Here is an 18,052-nt window from a genome sequence, read left to right on the forward strand (position 1 = left end):
CCTTATCACTATTTCTTGTGCCACTAGAATACACAAAACAGTTTATATAGCCATTTATCAGAGTAAGAGAAGAGAGATTCAAACAGATATTTACATTGGTTTATTCTTAACCAAGAGTTACATCCAGTCCTCAACTCACCACTAAAAATTCATTAAGTAATCAAAATCAGATTACAAACCACAGCCAAGAGTGTTGATCTTGAACCCCTACAAAACACACAACACTCTCAACCAAAACCACATTTTCCAGAAATACTATCTGAAGATGTTTTACAACAAAATACAGAATTGAAAGAAATAATTAAAATAAACTTGGGCTTTACAAAGCTCTAGAAAAATGGAAAAGAAAACCCAAATTCCTACTTCACACATAAACAATGATCCAATATTCCAAAAATGATTAAAAACTCTTTCATCTTCTTTTGAAAATGTTTTTATCAAAACTTTTTTTTAAATGGTCATAAACCAGTCTTTATATACACTTTAAAAAGTGGTTAAAATGTTTGATCATTAAATGCAATTCTGTTAAAAGCATTTAAAAGTAGTTTGAATATCATAACAAAATTATGTTAAAAAACACTTGATTGATGTTTCAAACAAACTAATTGTTTTCATTTTCTTTTAAAAACTAAATGTAAAAAAGTTAGTTTATCAAAATAATTGACTAATTTTGCTTTATAGAAAAGACAAAAGAAACCAAATCATTTTTAAATTCTTTTAAAAATCTTAAGTATAATTCAATCGCCGATAAATTAACTTGTTGGAATCACCAAACTTTGAACAATTTTTTTTTTCAATTGATTTAAAACACGAAACAAAAAATTAAATCATACTAACTTACATCATAACTAGGTGCAAATTAACAACTCAAAGTCTACCTAATTACACACAACAACAAATCTTCAAGTTTTTAAAGTTAAATTTGGAAATTATCAAAACAAATTTGTTCAACATTCCCATTTCACATTTTTTTTTCTTTATAAACTTTTTGAATTTCTTGTCATGAACCTTTTGCTTCAAATTAAACAAATGACAATCAACTTTAACACGACTAGTCTTATTACATCCAAAACACTTATACATCGATTACGATGAATAATACAACTTCTATTCCATTTCTTTTTGTTATTTAAGAATTTAAGAACTTGATTACTCTTCACTAGATTCGTATCTTGTTGTTTCAGCATTGAAAGTAACTCATTTCTTTTTCTTATTCTCTTTATCTCATTTCTTTTTCTTATCCTCTTTATCTGTTAGTCTTTCTAACTAAGTTTACCAAATAAATTTGTCATATAGATAGAAGTGAGTTTTTATTTTATTTTGAAATGGTTGTCACATATTAGATTTTTTTATGTGTTTAAGGATTTCACTATTTTAATTAGTTATTTTATTTTAAACTTCTTTTCTAAAATCACAAGATGATTCACTGCGTAAATTAACTTTTTTTATTAACTCTTTTTATGTTTCTTATATGTTTTTTTTATTGAAGCACACTAAAGATATCATATTCTTGTAGTATGAGAATGTTCTTCCTTATTTTTTTAACATGTTTAGTACCCTCGTGCATGACCTCAAGAATATCATATTTATAATGTTTATATATATATATATATATATTTATAATAAATTATAACTAATAATAATAATATAAATAATTTAATAATTAGATACACGGTTAAAATTTAATATAAAAAACTTAATAATTACATACAATGTTAAAAATTGTATTTAAAATTATTATTAATATTTAAAATTATTACATCAAAATCTAATATCTATATATAAATATTTTAATATTACTAAAATTAATTACTAATATTAATAATGTTCAAGTTTCCTTAAAAATATTTTTATTCACTAGTTTAATATTTTTTTTATTGACATTAATTATACACACTATTTAATAATCTTAAAACTATATTAATTGAGTCTATAAATTTAATTTTCAAAATTCTTATTTTAAATTTGTTAAATATCTTTTGAATACTGTTCAAAAATAAAAATAGAAGACCTGCATAGAAGTTGAGTCATGAAAATTCGATTTCCCTAGGGAAAACAAAAAAAAAAACGATAGTGTGGTAAATAAAATATAAAAGAATCTGTTTGGAATATTTTGTTTGGTTTAAAATCAGAAATATACATAATTTATGAGTTAGCAATAGGGTGATGCCCACGCCTCTTTATGTCTTGGCAGCCACAGCCACGTCCACGTAGTACTTGTTATTAGGACACCCCAAAAAATATCTCTTGTTATTAAGGATCTTGTCCTTGCCAATGAGTCATCAACTACGCGTCGCAGGAAAAAAAATAGAGAACGGTATTAGATGTGTTCAAGATTCTCTTATAACATTACGCAATGGGAAGGCAAGATTTGGATTTGAAATTATAGGAAGAAATACGTAGTAGTGCGAAACATGTATATGTAGAATTTCACTATAAGAAAAATAAAGGATGAATTGAATACATATAAAGCTTAGTAGGTATGCAAAGGTGCAGCTGCTGGAGTAATGATTTCAAGATTTGTGGTGGATTGTGAGGACCCCGTTAATATACTACTGCTTGAAGTTGAAGATGAATGTTGGTTACTTGCAAAAGCAGGAGTCCTAGATGCCATAGAACTCCAAGATGCATTATAGTTTCTTGCTGTGAGAATGGGCACTGGAGCTTCAAAATTAAGGATCTGAACAGCTTGTCTTATCGTAGGCCTCAAAAGGTAATCTGTGTGACAGCAGCAAAGTCCAACTATCATTAACGTCTCCATTTCCTTCTCATCAAAGTGTCCATATAAGCTTGGATCAGAGGCTTTAAGGACTTCACCAAGGCCCTGGAGTTTCCAAACCCAATCCACCAAATAGATATCTTCATTCATCTTAGGTTCAATTGCCTTTCTGCCACAGGCTATCTCCAAAGCAACTACTCCAAAGCTGTACACATCAGATTCCCTGCTAGCCTTGCCTCTTGTTGTAGCTTCAGGAGGCAAATACCCAATTGTTCCTGCTAAACCAGTTGTTTGTGATTCTATCCCATGATCCATTACTCTGGCCAACCCAAAATCTCCAAGCCTTGCATTAAAATTTGAATCCAACATAACATTGCTGGATTTTATGTCTCTATGAAGCACACATTCTTCCCACTCTTCATGAAGGTATAACAATGCTGATGCCAAGCCTCTTGCAATATTATATCTCACTTTCCATGTCAGCAGGCCTTTTCCCTTGAACAGATAATAATCCAAGCTTCCATTTTCCATGAACTCATAAATCAGCAGCAGGTCATCATGCTGATGGCACCACCCAAAAAGTTGAACCAAATTTCTATGCCTCAGTTGACTAATGATCTTTACTTCAGACACATACTCTCTCACCCCTTGTCTAGATCCAGGAGATACCTTCTTAATGGCAACATGGGTGTTCAACCCTCTTATAAATCCCCTGTAGACGGCCCCAAAACCTCCCTGTCCTATTTTGTTTTCACTTGCGAAGTTATTAGTTGCTGTGGCCAGTTCTTGAAAGGAAAACTTCTTGGGTAGAGAGATTTTTTCGAAATCATAGTCCATAGCATTGCCAAAAAGTGAGACATCTTCTATACCTCTAGTCCTCAGCATCCATCTCACAAGAAAAATTACCCCGAAAATAACAATTAAAACACCTACACCAAGTCCAACGCTCAGCCCTATCACCAGCCTTCTTTTGCTTGGTTCCGTCTCCAAAGTAGATTTGAAGGACCAAGAACTAAGAGTATGTTCCTCAATAGTATGTCCTGTTGCCGAAGAGAAGCCAAATTGAACCCATTCAGGTAAGATATCACTCAAATTGACCAATGAGGATAATCCCTGTTTAATTTTGACATTATCCTTATATCCAGTGACGGTGACACTTAATTCGTTTGAAGCAGAATTGAAAGTAATATCAGCATCATACCCTCTTTTATCCATGCTAGTGAACCACTCTGTAGTGCTAGTACTGTTAAGAGCATTAACATCGATACCCACATGATCATGTACCGGATCCCAGGTATTATTCAAGGTGTCAAATTCCACTGCTACAAAAGGAAAGTCCTTTGCGTAATTTTGAGTCCTCAGTTGCTCACGGCTGGCAAGACCAATACCACTTCCATCTATCTGAGACTCTGGAAAGTTTGGATGTGCCAGAAAGAAGGTGATTCCATCTCCAGGATTGGTTTTATCTGGGGCGTTGATGGTAAAGGAGAAATGGGTGGTGAAGTCTGCAAACTTTCCCGAGCTCTTGTCCCAAAGATGCAATAATTCGTAATATATGACTCTACCAACACTATCTTCCTTATATTTGGTGAGTTCGAGGACTCCTTCTCGAGGTTCAACATCTCCCGAAATATTGAGGACCTTTCCAGTGTCACCAAGTTGCTGATAGTTGAATTCTAATGAAGCTGCATGAGGCATTAGCAGAAGCAAGAGTGTTAATGTGACATGAAAAGAAACACGCACATAACTTTTCTTGCAGTACTGAGATGGTGCCATGGCTGGAGAATTGATGCTGCCCTCCATGGAAATGGAATGGTCAAATATGGTATGGTTGGGGTAGCTGCGTGTAGAGTTGTAGTTAATTCCTGTTGTTTCTTGTTTTTCACTCTTTTATGGTTGATTTAGTCATATAAGGGGAAACGAAACGAACCCTCTAAGAAAGAGAGGATGCAAAATGCAAATTTAATTGCTATTTCAACAACATTTGTGTATTAAATGATAACCCCGTCTGGATGGCTATTCCAACGAAATTTCTCAAGTCAAAATCATGACTTCTTCAGAAAATTTCTAAGTTATTTTGTTGTTTGGACTATTTTTTTTGAAATAAAATGTAATTTTCACGTAAATACATACTCGGTTTTAACTTTCAATCAGTAATGTTGACTTGACATCACATTCACTTTCTAATCATCAATATTATTATTTTATTATAATATAATATTTTTTAAAAAAAATCAGTTATAAAGTATATATATTTAATTTTCCTTATAACTTTGAAGTTGTCTTCAACTAATTGAAGCTGACAAATTACACGTAAAGAAGTCTATGAAAGTTGTTATCTTCCACAACCACAAAAGTAAAATAAAAAATAAGAAATTTCCAAACAAAAAGGGCATTGACATATCCCACAATTCCTCTTACCTTGTGTATCAACTCATCAATTCCATGCCATGCCTTGAAACATTTGCAACCTAATCTAGGCATCATCACTCACATATTCATTACTTTTCGTCTTCTAATTAATTTAGACAGCGTTTTATAAAGGAAAAAAAAAATAGTTTGAATAAGGTTATTTTGTTAGCACATGAATAATTGAATCTCTTCTTTCCGTCGCTCTTATCCTCTTTTTTTCTATTTCTTATAAATTGATTGTAGGTTTTGACATATCATTATCCATCTTAAATAAAAAATAAACAACAACATTTTTTAAAACTAAATTGAAATTTAAATATTTTAGAGAAATTAAAAATATATCTTTTATAAGTAATGTAAACAACTTTAGTATAATATTTTATTCGTGTGAACAATTCCAATTAGAAAATACTATGATAATAATTTATATAATACAATTATAACAAAATTTCATGTTATAAGGTGTATAGCTCCCACAGTAAGCTTTCATGGCTGTTTAATTGTAGTTGTTTATCTCAGGTTTTTTAAAAACAAATTGTTGTGGTAAAGTCATTCCACATAAAGTATATGAAATATAAATGGGTAACAATTTGTTTTTCCAAATACATTTGTATGATCAAATAAGAAACAAACTTAAATAATAAAGATGTTAGAGTCTAATCTAACAATTGTAACTAGGTGTATCAGGTGAGGTAAGGAGAAGAACTATATGTAAATACTATGAATGAGATGATAATCTAAACGATATCTTAATATAGTGACCCTATGCTTTTGAAGTTATATAATGGTAGAGTTGGATATGTAGCACAAATACGGATATGAACACTGACACGACATGGTTACGGACACAGAGATACGTATAATATGTAGGATACGGGGACACGGATCTATATATTATATAATTTTGAATTATATAAATTGAAAATAAATATTTATGTGTAAAAGTTTGTTTCAGATTCTTTTGGGAGGAGGAATATATTTTTCATTACTGGTTCAAAAATTTGTTCCTTATTTTTATAATCATAATAAAAATTTATACAATAAATTTGAGTTTTTAGAAAATTATTGTATTTATACCTTTTAAAATTGTGTTAAAACCGTGCTAGAATTTTAAAAAATCTAACAAATATTTTTTAAATTGAACACTTCACCGATAAGTGTTCTACGAGTGTCATACGAGTGTCGACACCGATACGTGTATCCGACACGGATACACCCATTTAAGATAAGTGTCCGAGCCTTATAGGCTCTGGCCAGTTCTTGAAAGGAAAACTTCTTGGGTAGAGAGACTTTCTGGAAATCATTGTCCATAACATGGTTAAAAAGTGAGACATCTTCCGTACCTCTAGTCCTCAACATCCATCTCACAAGAAAAGTCACCCCCAAAATAACAATTAAAAGACCTACACCAAGTCCAAAGCTCAGCCCTATCACCAACCCTCTATTGCTTCCACCCTTTTGTGGTTCCATGTCAAAACTAGAGTTGAAGGACCATGAGCTAAGAGCATGTTCCTCGTAATAATCTCCTGTTGCTGCAGAAAAGCCAAATTCAACCCAATCTGGTAAGATATCTCTCAGATTCACCACAGAGGATAAGTTCCCTTTAACTACGACGTTAGCCTTGTTGATTTTGGCTTAATCCCAAGTCCCACATCGGTGGGTTCATTGTTTGGGAAGGAGGTTTGAGGGTTATAAATTAAACTCTCCTCCTTCACTGTAATATATCCCAATTTGTAATATCTTCTCTCATAATAATAAAAGTGAGTTGTTTTTGCTGTGCTCGGAGATTAGGCTAAATTGGCCAAACTCCGTTAACAATTTTCTGGTGTGTTTTTTCCTCTTTATCTCTTTTATTATTCCACTTTATTTATTCAATATTATTTGTCGGGTAGCTCTGTTAGGGTTTTGTTTTAGTGGGAAAATTACCCGTTTTTTCCAACAAGTGGTATCAGAGCCGAAGGTTCGCCTTGGGTTGTTTGAAATTATTTGTAATATTGAATACTATATTTTGAGCTTGTGATGGCAAGAGGTCGTCAGCAAAGTCAAACAAAGGGGAGAAGAGGGAGGTCTAAGTCTAAAGGTCGAGCCGTTGCCAAAGATGAGTGTGCTTTCTATCATGAGAAAGGGCACTGGAAGAAAGATTGTCCAAAACTGCAGAAGAAAGGGAAGGCTCCGCAAGATGCAAATGTTGCAGAATGCAAAAATGATGTGGAATCAGATATCTCTTTAATTGTCTCGCTTTCAGCATCATCGTATCCAGATGAGTGGATATTGGATTGTACCTATCATATGTGTCCCATTCAGGAATGGTTCTTTTGAATTTCAAAAACTCGATGGCGGGGTTGTTTACATGGGTAATGATAATCCATGTAAGACAGCTGGGATAGGTTCAATCAAGCTGCGAAATCATGATGGATCCACCAGAATTTTGCGGGATGTACGGTACGTGCCAAAGTTGAAGAAGAATCTCATCTCATTGGGGGCTTTAGAATCTAAAGGCCTAGTTGTGACGATGCGAGATGGAATTCTTAAAGCAACTTCAGGAGCACTGGTGATGTTGAAAGGGTGAGGAAGAACAATCTATATTACTATCAAGGTAGTACAGTGGTGGGGACAGTAGCGGTAGCAACTTCTAGCACTAAGAAGGATGATGAGGCAACGAAGTTGTGGCATATGAGGTTGGGACATGCTGGAGAGAAATCCTTGCAAATTCTTACCAAGCAGGGATTGTTGAAAGGTACGAAGGCTTGCAAACTTGAATTTTGTGAGCATTGTGTTCTGGGAAAACAACGAAGAGTGAAGTTTGGCACTGCAATTCACAATACCGAGGGTATTCTGGATTATGTGCATTCAAATGTGTGGGGACCTGCCAAGACTCCCTCAATCGGAGGTAGGCATTATTTTGTCACTTTTGTGGATGATTTTTCCAGGAGAGTTTGAGTGTTTACTATGAAAAACAAAAATGATGTGCTTGAAATTTTCCTTAAGTGGAAAACTCAAGTTGAAAACCAGACAGGAAGGAAGATTAAGGTTCTCCGAACAGACAATGGAGGATAATACAAGAGTGATCCATTCCTGAAGGTATGTCAAGATTGTGGCATAGTTCGGCACTTCACTGTTAGAAAAACACCACAGTAGAATGGGGTGCCGGAGCGTATGAACAAGACACTTGTGGAAAAAGTTCGTTGTATATTGTCTAATGCTGAGTTAGGCAGAGAGTTTTGGGCTGAGGCTGTGACATGCGCTCAACATCTCGTCAATCGTTTGCCATCATCTGCTATAGATGGCAAAACCCCGTTAGAGGTATGGTCTGGAAAACCTGCAACTGATTATGATTCTTTGCATATTTTTGGTTCTATTGCATATTATCATGTGATTGAATCAAAGTTGGATCCACGGGCAAAGAAGGCTCTTTTCATGGGCTTTAGTCCTGGAGTGAAGGGATACCGTTTGTGGTGTCTAGAGGCAAAGAAGACGATTATCAGCAGGGATGTTACCTTTGATGAATCTTCCATGTTAAAGAAGGTAAATCCAGAAGGAGCTGATAGTACTCCACAACAGGTGGAGTGTGCCTGGAAGCAGGTGGAGTTTGAGCCGACAGTGGTGATCCCAACACGAAATACCACAAGTGACTCTCCTATGGTAGAAGAAGAGTGAGATGAGGAAGAGGTTCCTACCCAAGAATCTCAACAGCAATCAGTGCCAATTGCAGTTAGAAGACAAAGACGAGATATTCAGAAGCCTGCTCGTTTCATGGATATGGTTGCCTATGCACTTCCAGTTGTTGATGACATTCCATCCACTTACCCAGAAGCCATTCTGAGTTCAGAGAGTGGTAATTGGGTAGGTGCGATGGAAGAGGAGATGCAGTCTTTGAAGAAGAACAAGACATGGAAGCTGACACAATTACCAAAAGGTAAGAAGGCAATTGGTTGCAAATGGGTATTTGCAAAGAAAGAAGGATTTCCTAATAAAGAAGATGTTCGCTACAAGGCAAGGTTGGTTGCTAAAGGCTTTGCTCAGAGGGAGGGAATTGATTATAATGAGGTATTTTCTCCAGTTGTTAAACATTCCTCCATTCGAATTTTGTTGGCCTTGGTAGCACAATTGAATTTGGAGCTAGCTCAACTTGATGTAAAGACCGCGTTCCTACACGGTGATTTGAAGGAGGAAATCTATATGACTCAACCAGAAGGATACAAGGTTGCTGGTCAAGAAGATTTGGTTTGTAAACTTAGCAAATCATTGTACGGACTGAAACAATCTCTGAGACAGTAGTACAAACGATTTGATAAGTTCATGAAGGATCAGAAGTACAAGAGAAGCAAATATGATCACTATGTGTATTTACGCAGACTTGAAGATGGTTCCTACATTTACTTACTCTTATATGTTGATGATATGCTGATTGCAGCAAAGAGCCAAGTTGAGATTGACAGGTTAAAGGCTCAGTTGAGTAAAGAGTTCGAGATGAAGGATTTGGGGGAAGCCAAGAAGATTCTCGGCATGGAGATAAACAAGGATAGAGAGAGGGGAAAACTTTGGCTGTCACAGAAGCAGTATTTGCAGAAGGTACTACAACGTTTTGGTATACACGAAGATACAAAACCTGTAAGTACCCCACTTGCTCCTCATTTGAAATTGAGTAGCCGTTTATCTCCGACGACTGATGAAGAACGAGAATACATGGCGAAAGTCCCATATGCAAATGCAGTTGGAAGCTTGATGTATGCAATGGTGTGTACAAGACCAGATATTTCACAGGCTATGAGTGTTGTTAGCAGGTACATGCATGATCCGGGCAAGGGACATTGGCAAGCTGTGAGATGGATTCTACGGTACCTCCAAAATACCTTAGATGTTGGATTGACATTTGAGCAAGATGAATCACTTGGTCAATGCATAGTTGGATATTGTGATTCTGATTATGCAGGTGATTTGGATAAGCGACGGTCTACAACTGGCTATTTGTTCACTTTAGCAAAAGCGCCAGTTAGTTGGAAGTCTACCTTGCAGTCTACGGTGGCTTTGTCTACGACAGAGGCAGAGTATATGACGATTACAGAGGCTGTGAAGGAAGCAATTTGGCTTCATGGGTTGCTTAAAGACTTGGGAGTTGATCAGAAACAACTTGAGTTATATTCTGACAGTCAGAGTGCTATTCATTTAGCAAAGAATCAAGTCTTTCATGCACGGACGAAGCACATTGATGTTCGTTATCACTTTGTGCGTGAGATTCACGAAGAAGAGGAGATTGTTCTCCAGAAGATTCACACTACGGAGAATCCTGCAAATATGCTCACCAAGGTAGTTACAAGGACCGAGTTTGAACACTGTTTAGACTTAGTTAATATCTTGCACATTTGAAGTTGGCGTCCGGAGGCGCAAATTTGAAGCACTGCAAAGTTTGTTTTTGTTATGTTTTGAGAAGATTTGTTTTAGGTGGGACTTGAAATTAAGCCAAGGTGGAGATTTGTTGATTTTGGCTTAATCCCAAGTCCCACATCGGTGGGTTCATTGTTTGGGAAGGAGGTTTGAGGGTTATAAATTAAACTCTCCTCCTTCACTGTAATATATCCCAATTTGTAATATCTTATCTCATAATAATAAAAGTGAGTTGTTTTTGCTGAACTCGGAAATTAGGCTAAATTGGCCAAATTCCGTTAACAATTTTCTATTGTGTTTTTTCTTCTTTATCTCTTTTATTATTCCGCTTTATTTATTCAATATTATTTATCGGCTAACTCTGTTAGAATTTTGTTTTAGTGAAAAAATTACCCGTTTTTCCCAACAACTTGTACCCAGTGAAAATGACACTTAATTTGTTTGAACTGGAATTGAAACTAATATCAGCATCATATACTCTCTCTTCCAAGCTAGGAAACCACTGTGCAGTGTCAGATTGACCGATGGCATTTACACTGATGCCCACATGGGGATATTCAGGATCCCATTCATTAACATAGGTTTAACATCTCCCGAAGTATTGAAGAAGTTTCCAGTGTGACCAAGTTGCTGATAGTTGAATTCTAATGAAGCTGCATGTATTACAAGAAGCAAGAGTGTTAACGTTACATGAAAACAAGCATGTACATAACTTTTCTTACAGTAGCAAGATGCTGCCATGACTGGAGAAATGATGTTGGGTGCAATGATAAATGGAATACTAAAATATACTTAAGCTTGGGTAGAGCATGTACTTTAGGTTTTTTAGCTGCTTGTAGAGTTGTAGTTAATTCCTGTTGTTTCTTGTTTTTCACTCTTTTATGGTTGAATTAGTCATATAAAGGGAAATGAAACGAACCCTCTATGAAAAAGTGGATGCAAAATGCAAATTTAATTGCTATGTCAACCACATCTGTGTATTAAATGTGAACCACTCTGGATGGCTATTCCAACGAAATTTCTCAAGTGAAAATCATGACTTCTACAGAAAATTTGAAGTCATTTTGTTGTTTGGACTATTTTTTTAAAAATAAAATAAAATAAAAATTTATTCACATTGAATGTTTTTACGTAAATACATACTCGGTTTTTACTTTGAATCAGGTCACGTTGACTTGACATTACATTCACTTTCCAATAATCAATATTATTATTTTATTATAATATAATATTTTATTTTATTTAAAAAAAAACAGTTTTAAAGTATATATATTTAATGAACAGGAAAAAATATATTTTCCTTTATAACTTTGAAGTTGTCTTCAACTAATTGAAGCTGACAAATTACACGCAAAGAAGTCTATAAAAGTTGTTATCCACAACCACAAAAATAAAACAAAAAATAAGAAATTTCCAAATAAAAAGGCATTGAAATTATCCGACAATTCCTCTTACCTTCTCTATCAACTCATCAATTCCATACCATTCCTTGAAACATTTGCAACCTAATCTCGGCGTTATCACTCACATATTTATCATTTTTCATCTTTTAAGCTGATAAAAAAAACTTTTCATCTTCTAATTAATACACTCCAATGTTATTTTGATTCAAAAACTTCAAAGACTGTACACTCTGTGTATTTATTTTAATACACTCTTGTTTAGTGTATTTTTCTTGTTCAAAATAAAGAGCATTAGTGAAAAAAATGCAATCAATATGAGAAAGCAAAAATATATGCACCAAATTGGATTAAAAAAAAATTTTAGAGTTCGAGATGAATTGATATTGTTTTGATTGTTTCTCTTTCGTCTTATACATCTAATGCAAAATATAGTGTCACTAGATGGTATTGATATGTGAAAATAGTCTTAGATATGACTATGTTTTTTATTGGATGGACGCATCTCCATTAGAATGAGAGTTCGAGAATTCCATGAATTAAACCAAGTTTTATTCGACAATTTCTAAGATGCTTGTGATATATCCCAATTTTATTTGTCATTGGTTGGTAGTCAACTTGAGGGTGATGCTTTATAGACTACGAGAGTTTGGGGAAGAGAAAAGACAAGTGATCAAGGAAGAAATCACATATATTTGATAAATCCAATACCCATAATGGTTAGCCAAATGTGGTGATGATAAAGAAAGTGAGCGGAAAATGATAGATGTGTGTGGACTTTACAAACTTGAATAACACATGTCCCAATGACTTTTACCCTTTGTCCAACATCGATGTACTAGTGTATAATACATCAGGATGTGAGTTGCTCAACTTTATGAATGTCTATTCAAGTTATAAACAGATCCACATGCATATGAAGAAAAAACTACATTTATGACAGAAGGTTCTCCATCCAAAGGTCAGAGTGGGCTGAATGGTCAATGAATGATTAGAACACTCGCCAGATCAACATATGATTGATAATATAGTATTAAACTCAAAACCAATATTATCCCCTAAAGGTCAACCTTAGAAAACCTCAAAGGGTGTTCTCTTGAGTCGATTAACGAGATTTTCGAAATGTTATTATGTTGTCAAATATAATAACAAACAAAATAATTTTTCACTTTTCATTCCTAGATTCGCCCTAAACTATTTTTCTATTACTTAAGGATCTCTTCAAACTTTCTAAAAAGACTCAAGTGACAATAAACACTACCACATTAATAAATACAATAAGCTAGCTGGAAAAAAAACTTTCCTCTAACTAAAATAATTATTATTTCAATTATTTATTATCATAATATAAAAAAAATAAAACAAAATAAAAAGTATTCTAATAATTGATTATGGTTCTCTTTGACTTGAGAGTCTTCTTCATTGCAGGTTTAATGAATGAGAGGTGTTTGATGAAGATAATTATTGTTGCTTTAATTTCCATATATATAAAGTGTGTAGGATGCCGATAATATATATAATTCTATCGATTATTAGATTAGTGTTAAATCATTCTAAACATTTAATTTCATAATAGAAATGTTCATTCCTTATATAAGAAAGTACGTTAAAAATATTATATCAACTAGAAATAAAATAAAATAATATATATATATATATATATATATATATATTTATCTTATTTATATATGGTAAGACTTCTAATTTTAAAAACAACAATCTCTATAATACTATACTAAAGGGTTGCGGCGGAATCATGTAACACTTAAAAATATTTGGGTAAAAACGTAATATTATAATCTTATATGTGTTTGGCTGAGCATCAATACAATTATAAACTGTCATACAAAAATTTCACCATATGTAAACAATTTAATTCCAGCAATTATATATCCCAATAAAATTAAGAGTTGTGTGCATTAGCTTGATGCTTTGAGAGTTGAAAAAACGTTGGTTGCAATCTGCACGTTGATGCTTTGAAAGTAGTGGCTATGTAAATCAGTTCACTCTCATAATATTTTTGAATAATGCACTAAATTATTCTCTTAAAACTTAATTAAATTATAATATATACAAGAGATTTGGACCGCCTCGGACAAGAAATAGAATTGATGAAGTATCACTTTCAGTAAACAAACAATTTAATACGCTTATGTACTATTCTCCACCTTCCAACCATACGCCGTGTCAAACAAAATTACTTAGCAATGGAGAGAAACACTCAATTTCTTCTTTCTTTTTTTTTGTATAAAAATTAATCTACAAATAACATTTTTTTAGAAGCATGCTTTGCATGTGCTGCTGCAGCTGCATTTAGAGCATTAAATACATGTCTGAGTAAGTGATGAATATCATAAGCCAAGGGAGCAAAGTATGGCTTTTTCTTCTCAATTACTTGTTCATTTTGGCTTATTACTCATCCTCCTACACCTTCAGCTACACCACCTCTTCATTGGTGTATCAGCAGCCACTTTAAGCATCACCACAGACACAGAAGCCTTGATCTCATTCAAGTCTCAACTGAGAAATGACACTCTCAATCACTTATCTTCCTGGAACCAAAATTCATCCCCATGCAATTGGACTGGTGTCCAATGTGACAGGCTTGGCCAAAGAGTCACTGCCTTGGAGCTTTCAGGCTTGGGACTCTCAGGTCACTTAAGTCCTTATATTGGTAACCTCTCCTCTCTTCAGTTCCTCCAATTGCAGAATAACCAACTCATTGGACTCATTCCTGACCAAATTGGCAACCTATTCAGTTTGAGAGTTCTAAATATGAGCTTTAATATGTTAGAAGGAAAACTTCCTTCCAACATCACCCACTTGAATGAGCTCCAGATTCTTGATTTATCCTCAAACAAGATTGTCAGCAAGATTCCTGAAGGCATCAGCAGCTTGAAAAAGCTTCAGGCTTTGAAACTGGGAAGGAATAGCCTCTACGGTGCAATCCCAGCATCTCTGGGCAACATTTCTTCTCTCAAAAATATCAGTTTTGGCACCAATTTTCTCTCTGGTTCGATTCCCAGCGACTTGGGTAGGCTGCATGATTTGATTGAGCTTGATATCATTCTTAACAATCTCAATGGAACTGTTCCACCTGTTATATACAACTTATCTTCCCTTGTAAACTTTGCGTTGGCTGGAAACTCTTTATGGGGTGAGATTCCACAGAATGTTGGCCACAAATTTCAAAAGCTTATAGTGTTCAATATCTGCTTCAATTATTTCACAGGTAGAATTCCAGGGTCTTTGCACAACATCACCAACATTCAGGTCATTCGCATGCGTTCCAACCTTTATGAAGGAACACTGCCACCAGGTTTGGGAAATCTCCCATTTCTTCGCATGTATGATACTTCATATAACAGGATAGTTAGTTCGGGTGTCAGAGATCTAGACTTCATCACTTCTCTGACTAACAGCACTCACCTAAAGTTTCTGGCAATTGAGGGAAATATGCTGGAAGGTGAAATTCCTGAAACCATTGGCAATCTCTCCAAGGATCTCACAAATTTATACCTGGGAAGGAATCGTTTCAGCGGAAGCATACCTACCTCCATTGGTCGTCTTAGTGGCTTAGGGGTGTTAAACATAAGCTACAATTCAATCTCTGGAGAAATCCCACATGAATTAGGCCAATTAGCGGAACTACAAGAACTATCTCTAGCTGGAAATGAGATATCAGGGGTTATTCCAGACTCCCTTGGTAACCTCCTCAAGTTAAACCTGATTGATTTGTCAAGAAACAAACTAGTGGGGAGAATACCTACCAGTTTTGGGAATTTGCAAAGTCTACTTTACATGGACTTATCAAGCAACCAACTCAATGAAAGCATTCCTATGGAAATCCTCAATCTCCCAACTTTGAGCAATGTTTTGAATTTGTCAATGAACTCTTTGAGTGGACCAATACCTCAAATTGGGAGATTGAGTGGTGTTGCCTCCATTGACTTTTCTAGCAACCAATTGGATGGTGACATCCCCAGTTCATTCAGCAATTGTCTCAGCTTGGAAAATTTGTTTTTGACCAGGAATCAGCTTTCGGGTTCCATTCCAAAGTCTCTTGGAGAAGTGAGAGGCTTGGAAACTTTGGACCTATCCTCCAACCAACTCTCTGGAACCATTCCTGTTGAACTTCAAAACTTACAGGTGCTTAGGCTCTTAAACCTCTCGTATAATGATTTAGAAGGAGCCATTCCAAGTGGTAGAGTTTTCCAAAATCTCTCTGCCGTACATTTAGAAGGCAATGGAAATCTCTGCTTGCAATCCCCTTGTGTGAATCGTGGCGAAGGAAGAAGAAATGTCCGACATTACATCATCGTAGCCGTTGCAGTAGCATTGGTACTGTGTCTCACAATTGGCTCAATACTATATATAAAGAGCAGAAAGGTGAAGGTATCATCATCATCTGAACAGCTAAAACCTCTTGCGGTAATGATCTCTTATGATGAGCTTCGTTTAGCAACTGAGGAGTTCAACCAGGAAAACTTACTAGGTGTTGGGAGCTTTGGCTCAGTTTACAAAGGCAATCTAAGTTATGGAACTACTGTTGCAGTGAAAGTTCTTGACACCCTGAGAACTGGTTCTCTAAAGAGTTTCTTTGCAGAATGTGAGGCTATGAAGAACTCGAGGCATCGAAATCTAGTTAAGATCATCACATCATGCTCCAGTGTTGACTTCAAAAACAATGACTTTCTGGCTCTGGTGTATGAGTATCAATGTAATGGTAGCTTGGAAGACTGGATTAAGGGGAAGAGAAAGCATGCAAACGGAAATGGGTTGAACCTTATGGAGAGACTGAACATAGCAATAGATGTTGCGTGTGCATTGGAGTACCTGCACAATGATAGTGAAATCCCAGTTGTGCACTGTGATTTGAAGCCTAGCAACATTCTCTTGGACGCAGACTTGACGGCAAAGGTTGGAGACTTTGGATTGGCTAGGTTGCTTATTCAAAGATCAACCAATCAAGTTTCCATTAGCTCCAGTCGTGTTCTTAGGGGTTCAATCGGCTACATACCTCCAGGTTAATGCATATTCATACTAGTTTCTCTTTCCCTCTTTGTGAACCTTTCATTTAATATCAAATTATGGAACATGATGAATAATTAGTATGGTTGGTTTTGCAATGCAGAATATGGATGGGGAGAGAAAGCATGTACAGCTGGAGATGTATATAGTTTTGGCATAGTGTTGCTAGAGTTATTCTCTGGAAAAAGTCCAACTGATGAATTCTTCACTGGAGGCCTAGGCATAAGAAGATGGGTGCATTCAGCATTCAAAGAGAAGACAATGGAAGCCATTGACCCTGAGTTGGTGTCCCTCATTTCGCATGATGACCCTTCAGAGGGACCAAATAACGTACAAGTTTATTGTGTGGATGCAATTCTAGGAGTAGCCATATCTTGCACTGCAGACAACCCAGATGAACGCATTGGCATTAGAGATGCTGTTCTCCAACTCAAAGCTTCCAGAGACTCTTTTGAATCACTCTGATCACATTTCTACTGCACATACCAACTCTTAAACATTTCACAAAAATAGTGCTGAAATTTTATGATCACGGAAATGTAAAACGTAATAATACTTTTTTTTACCTTGAAATGATCAAATGTTTTAGTTTGTCTAAGTCAAAGAATATGATAGAAATTGAGGTGCCAGTAATAGATTATAGGTTTTATGTTTGTGGCTAATTGCACTTGTAAAACTTATATCTTCAAATTGTTTATAGCATATGCTTTCTGGAAGTATGGGTTGGAAGTATGTGGTCATAAAATTAAATTCTGGGAGGAGGTATGGGTTGGAAGTGCCGATCTGAAATCCATGTTCCCACGACTTTATTCCCTGTCCTTAGATCAGGGTCAAGCAGTGGGAGAGGTTGGTGAATGGATAAACTCGGAGTGGCGGTGGAGTTTGAAGTGGAGGCGTGCTCGATTTGAGTGGGAGACTCCAATGGAAGCAAACCTTAGCATGATCTTATCCAGGGTCATTTTGAAGAAGAACATCAAGGACAATCACACGTGGGGGAAGGAGAAATCACGGTTGTTCTCTGTGAAATCTGCATACGAATGCCTAGCTAAGCAAATTAGAGACCCTCAATCCGAAGTGTTTAAACTCTTGTGGAAGGTAAAGGCAT

General features: G+C 35.3%; 2 protein-coding genes across 2 annotated transcripts; one reads left to right on the forward strand and one right to left on the reverse strand.

Moving 5' to 3' along the window:
• Nucleotides 1–2,357: 2,357 nt before the first annotated feature.
• On the reverse strand, nt 2,358–4,589 carry LOC137811909 (L-type lectin-domain containing receptor kinase IX.1-like). Its single transcript, XM_068613770.1, has one exon. The coding sequence runs from the start codon at nt 4,520–4,522 to the stop codon at nt 2,474–2,476; it is 2,049 nt and encodes a 682-aa protein (XP_068469871.1). The 5' UTR covers nt 4,523–4,589; the 3' UTR covers nt 2,358–2,473.
• Nucleotides 4,590–14,186: 9,597 nt separating this feature from the next.
• LOC137811910 (putative receptor-like protein kinase At3g47110) lies at nt 14,187–17,609 on the forward strand. Its single transcript, XM_068613771.1, has 2 exons — nt 14,187–16,942; nt 17,051–17,609. Exons 1-2 carry the CDS (start codon nt 14,290–14,292, stop codon nt 17,410–17,412), a joined length of 3,015 nt encoding a protein of 1,004 aa, XP_068469872.1. The 5' UTR covers nt 14,187–14,289; the 3' UTR covers nt 17,413–17,609.
• The last annotated feature ends 443 nt before the right edge of the window (nt 17,610–18,052 follow it).

Source organism: Phaseolus vulgaris, chromosome 2 (genome assembly GCF_000499845.2).
Source record: "Phaseolus vulgaris cultivar G19833 chromosome 2, P. vulgaris v2.0, whole genome shotgun sequence".
Classification (NCBI taxonomy): domain Eukaryota; kingdom Viridiplantae; phylum Streptophyta; class Magnoliopsida; order Fabales; family Fabaceae; genus Phaseolus; species Phaseolus vulgaris.

Excerpts from the sequence above, each read along its gene's own strand:
- LOC137811909 (XM_068613770.1), bottom strand. The coding sequence starts at position 4,522 with ATGGAGGGCAGCATCAATTCTCCAGCCATGGCACCATCTCAGTACTGC.
- LOC137811910 (XM_068613771.1), top strand. The coding sequence starts at position 14,290 with ATGGCTTTTTCTTCTCAATTACTTGTTCATTTTGGCTTATTACTCATC. Across the intron at positions 16,943-17,050 it reads AATCGGCTACATACCTCCAG|AATATGGATGGGGAGAGAAA; the intron begins GTTAATGCATAT and ends TTTGCAATGCAG.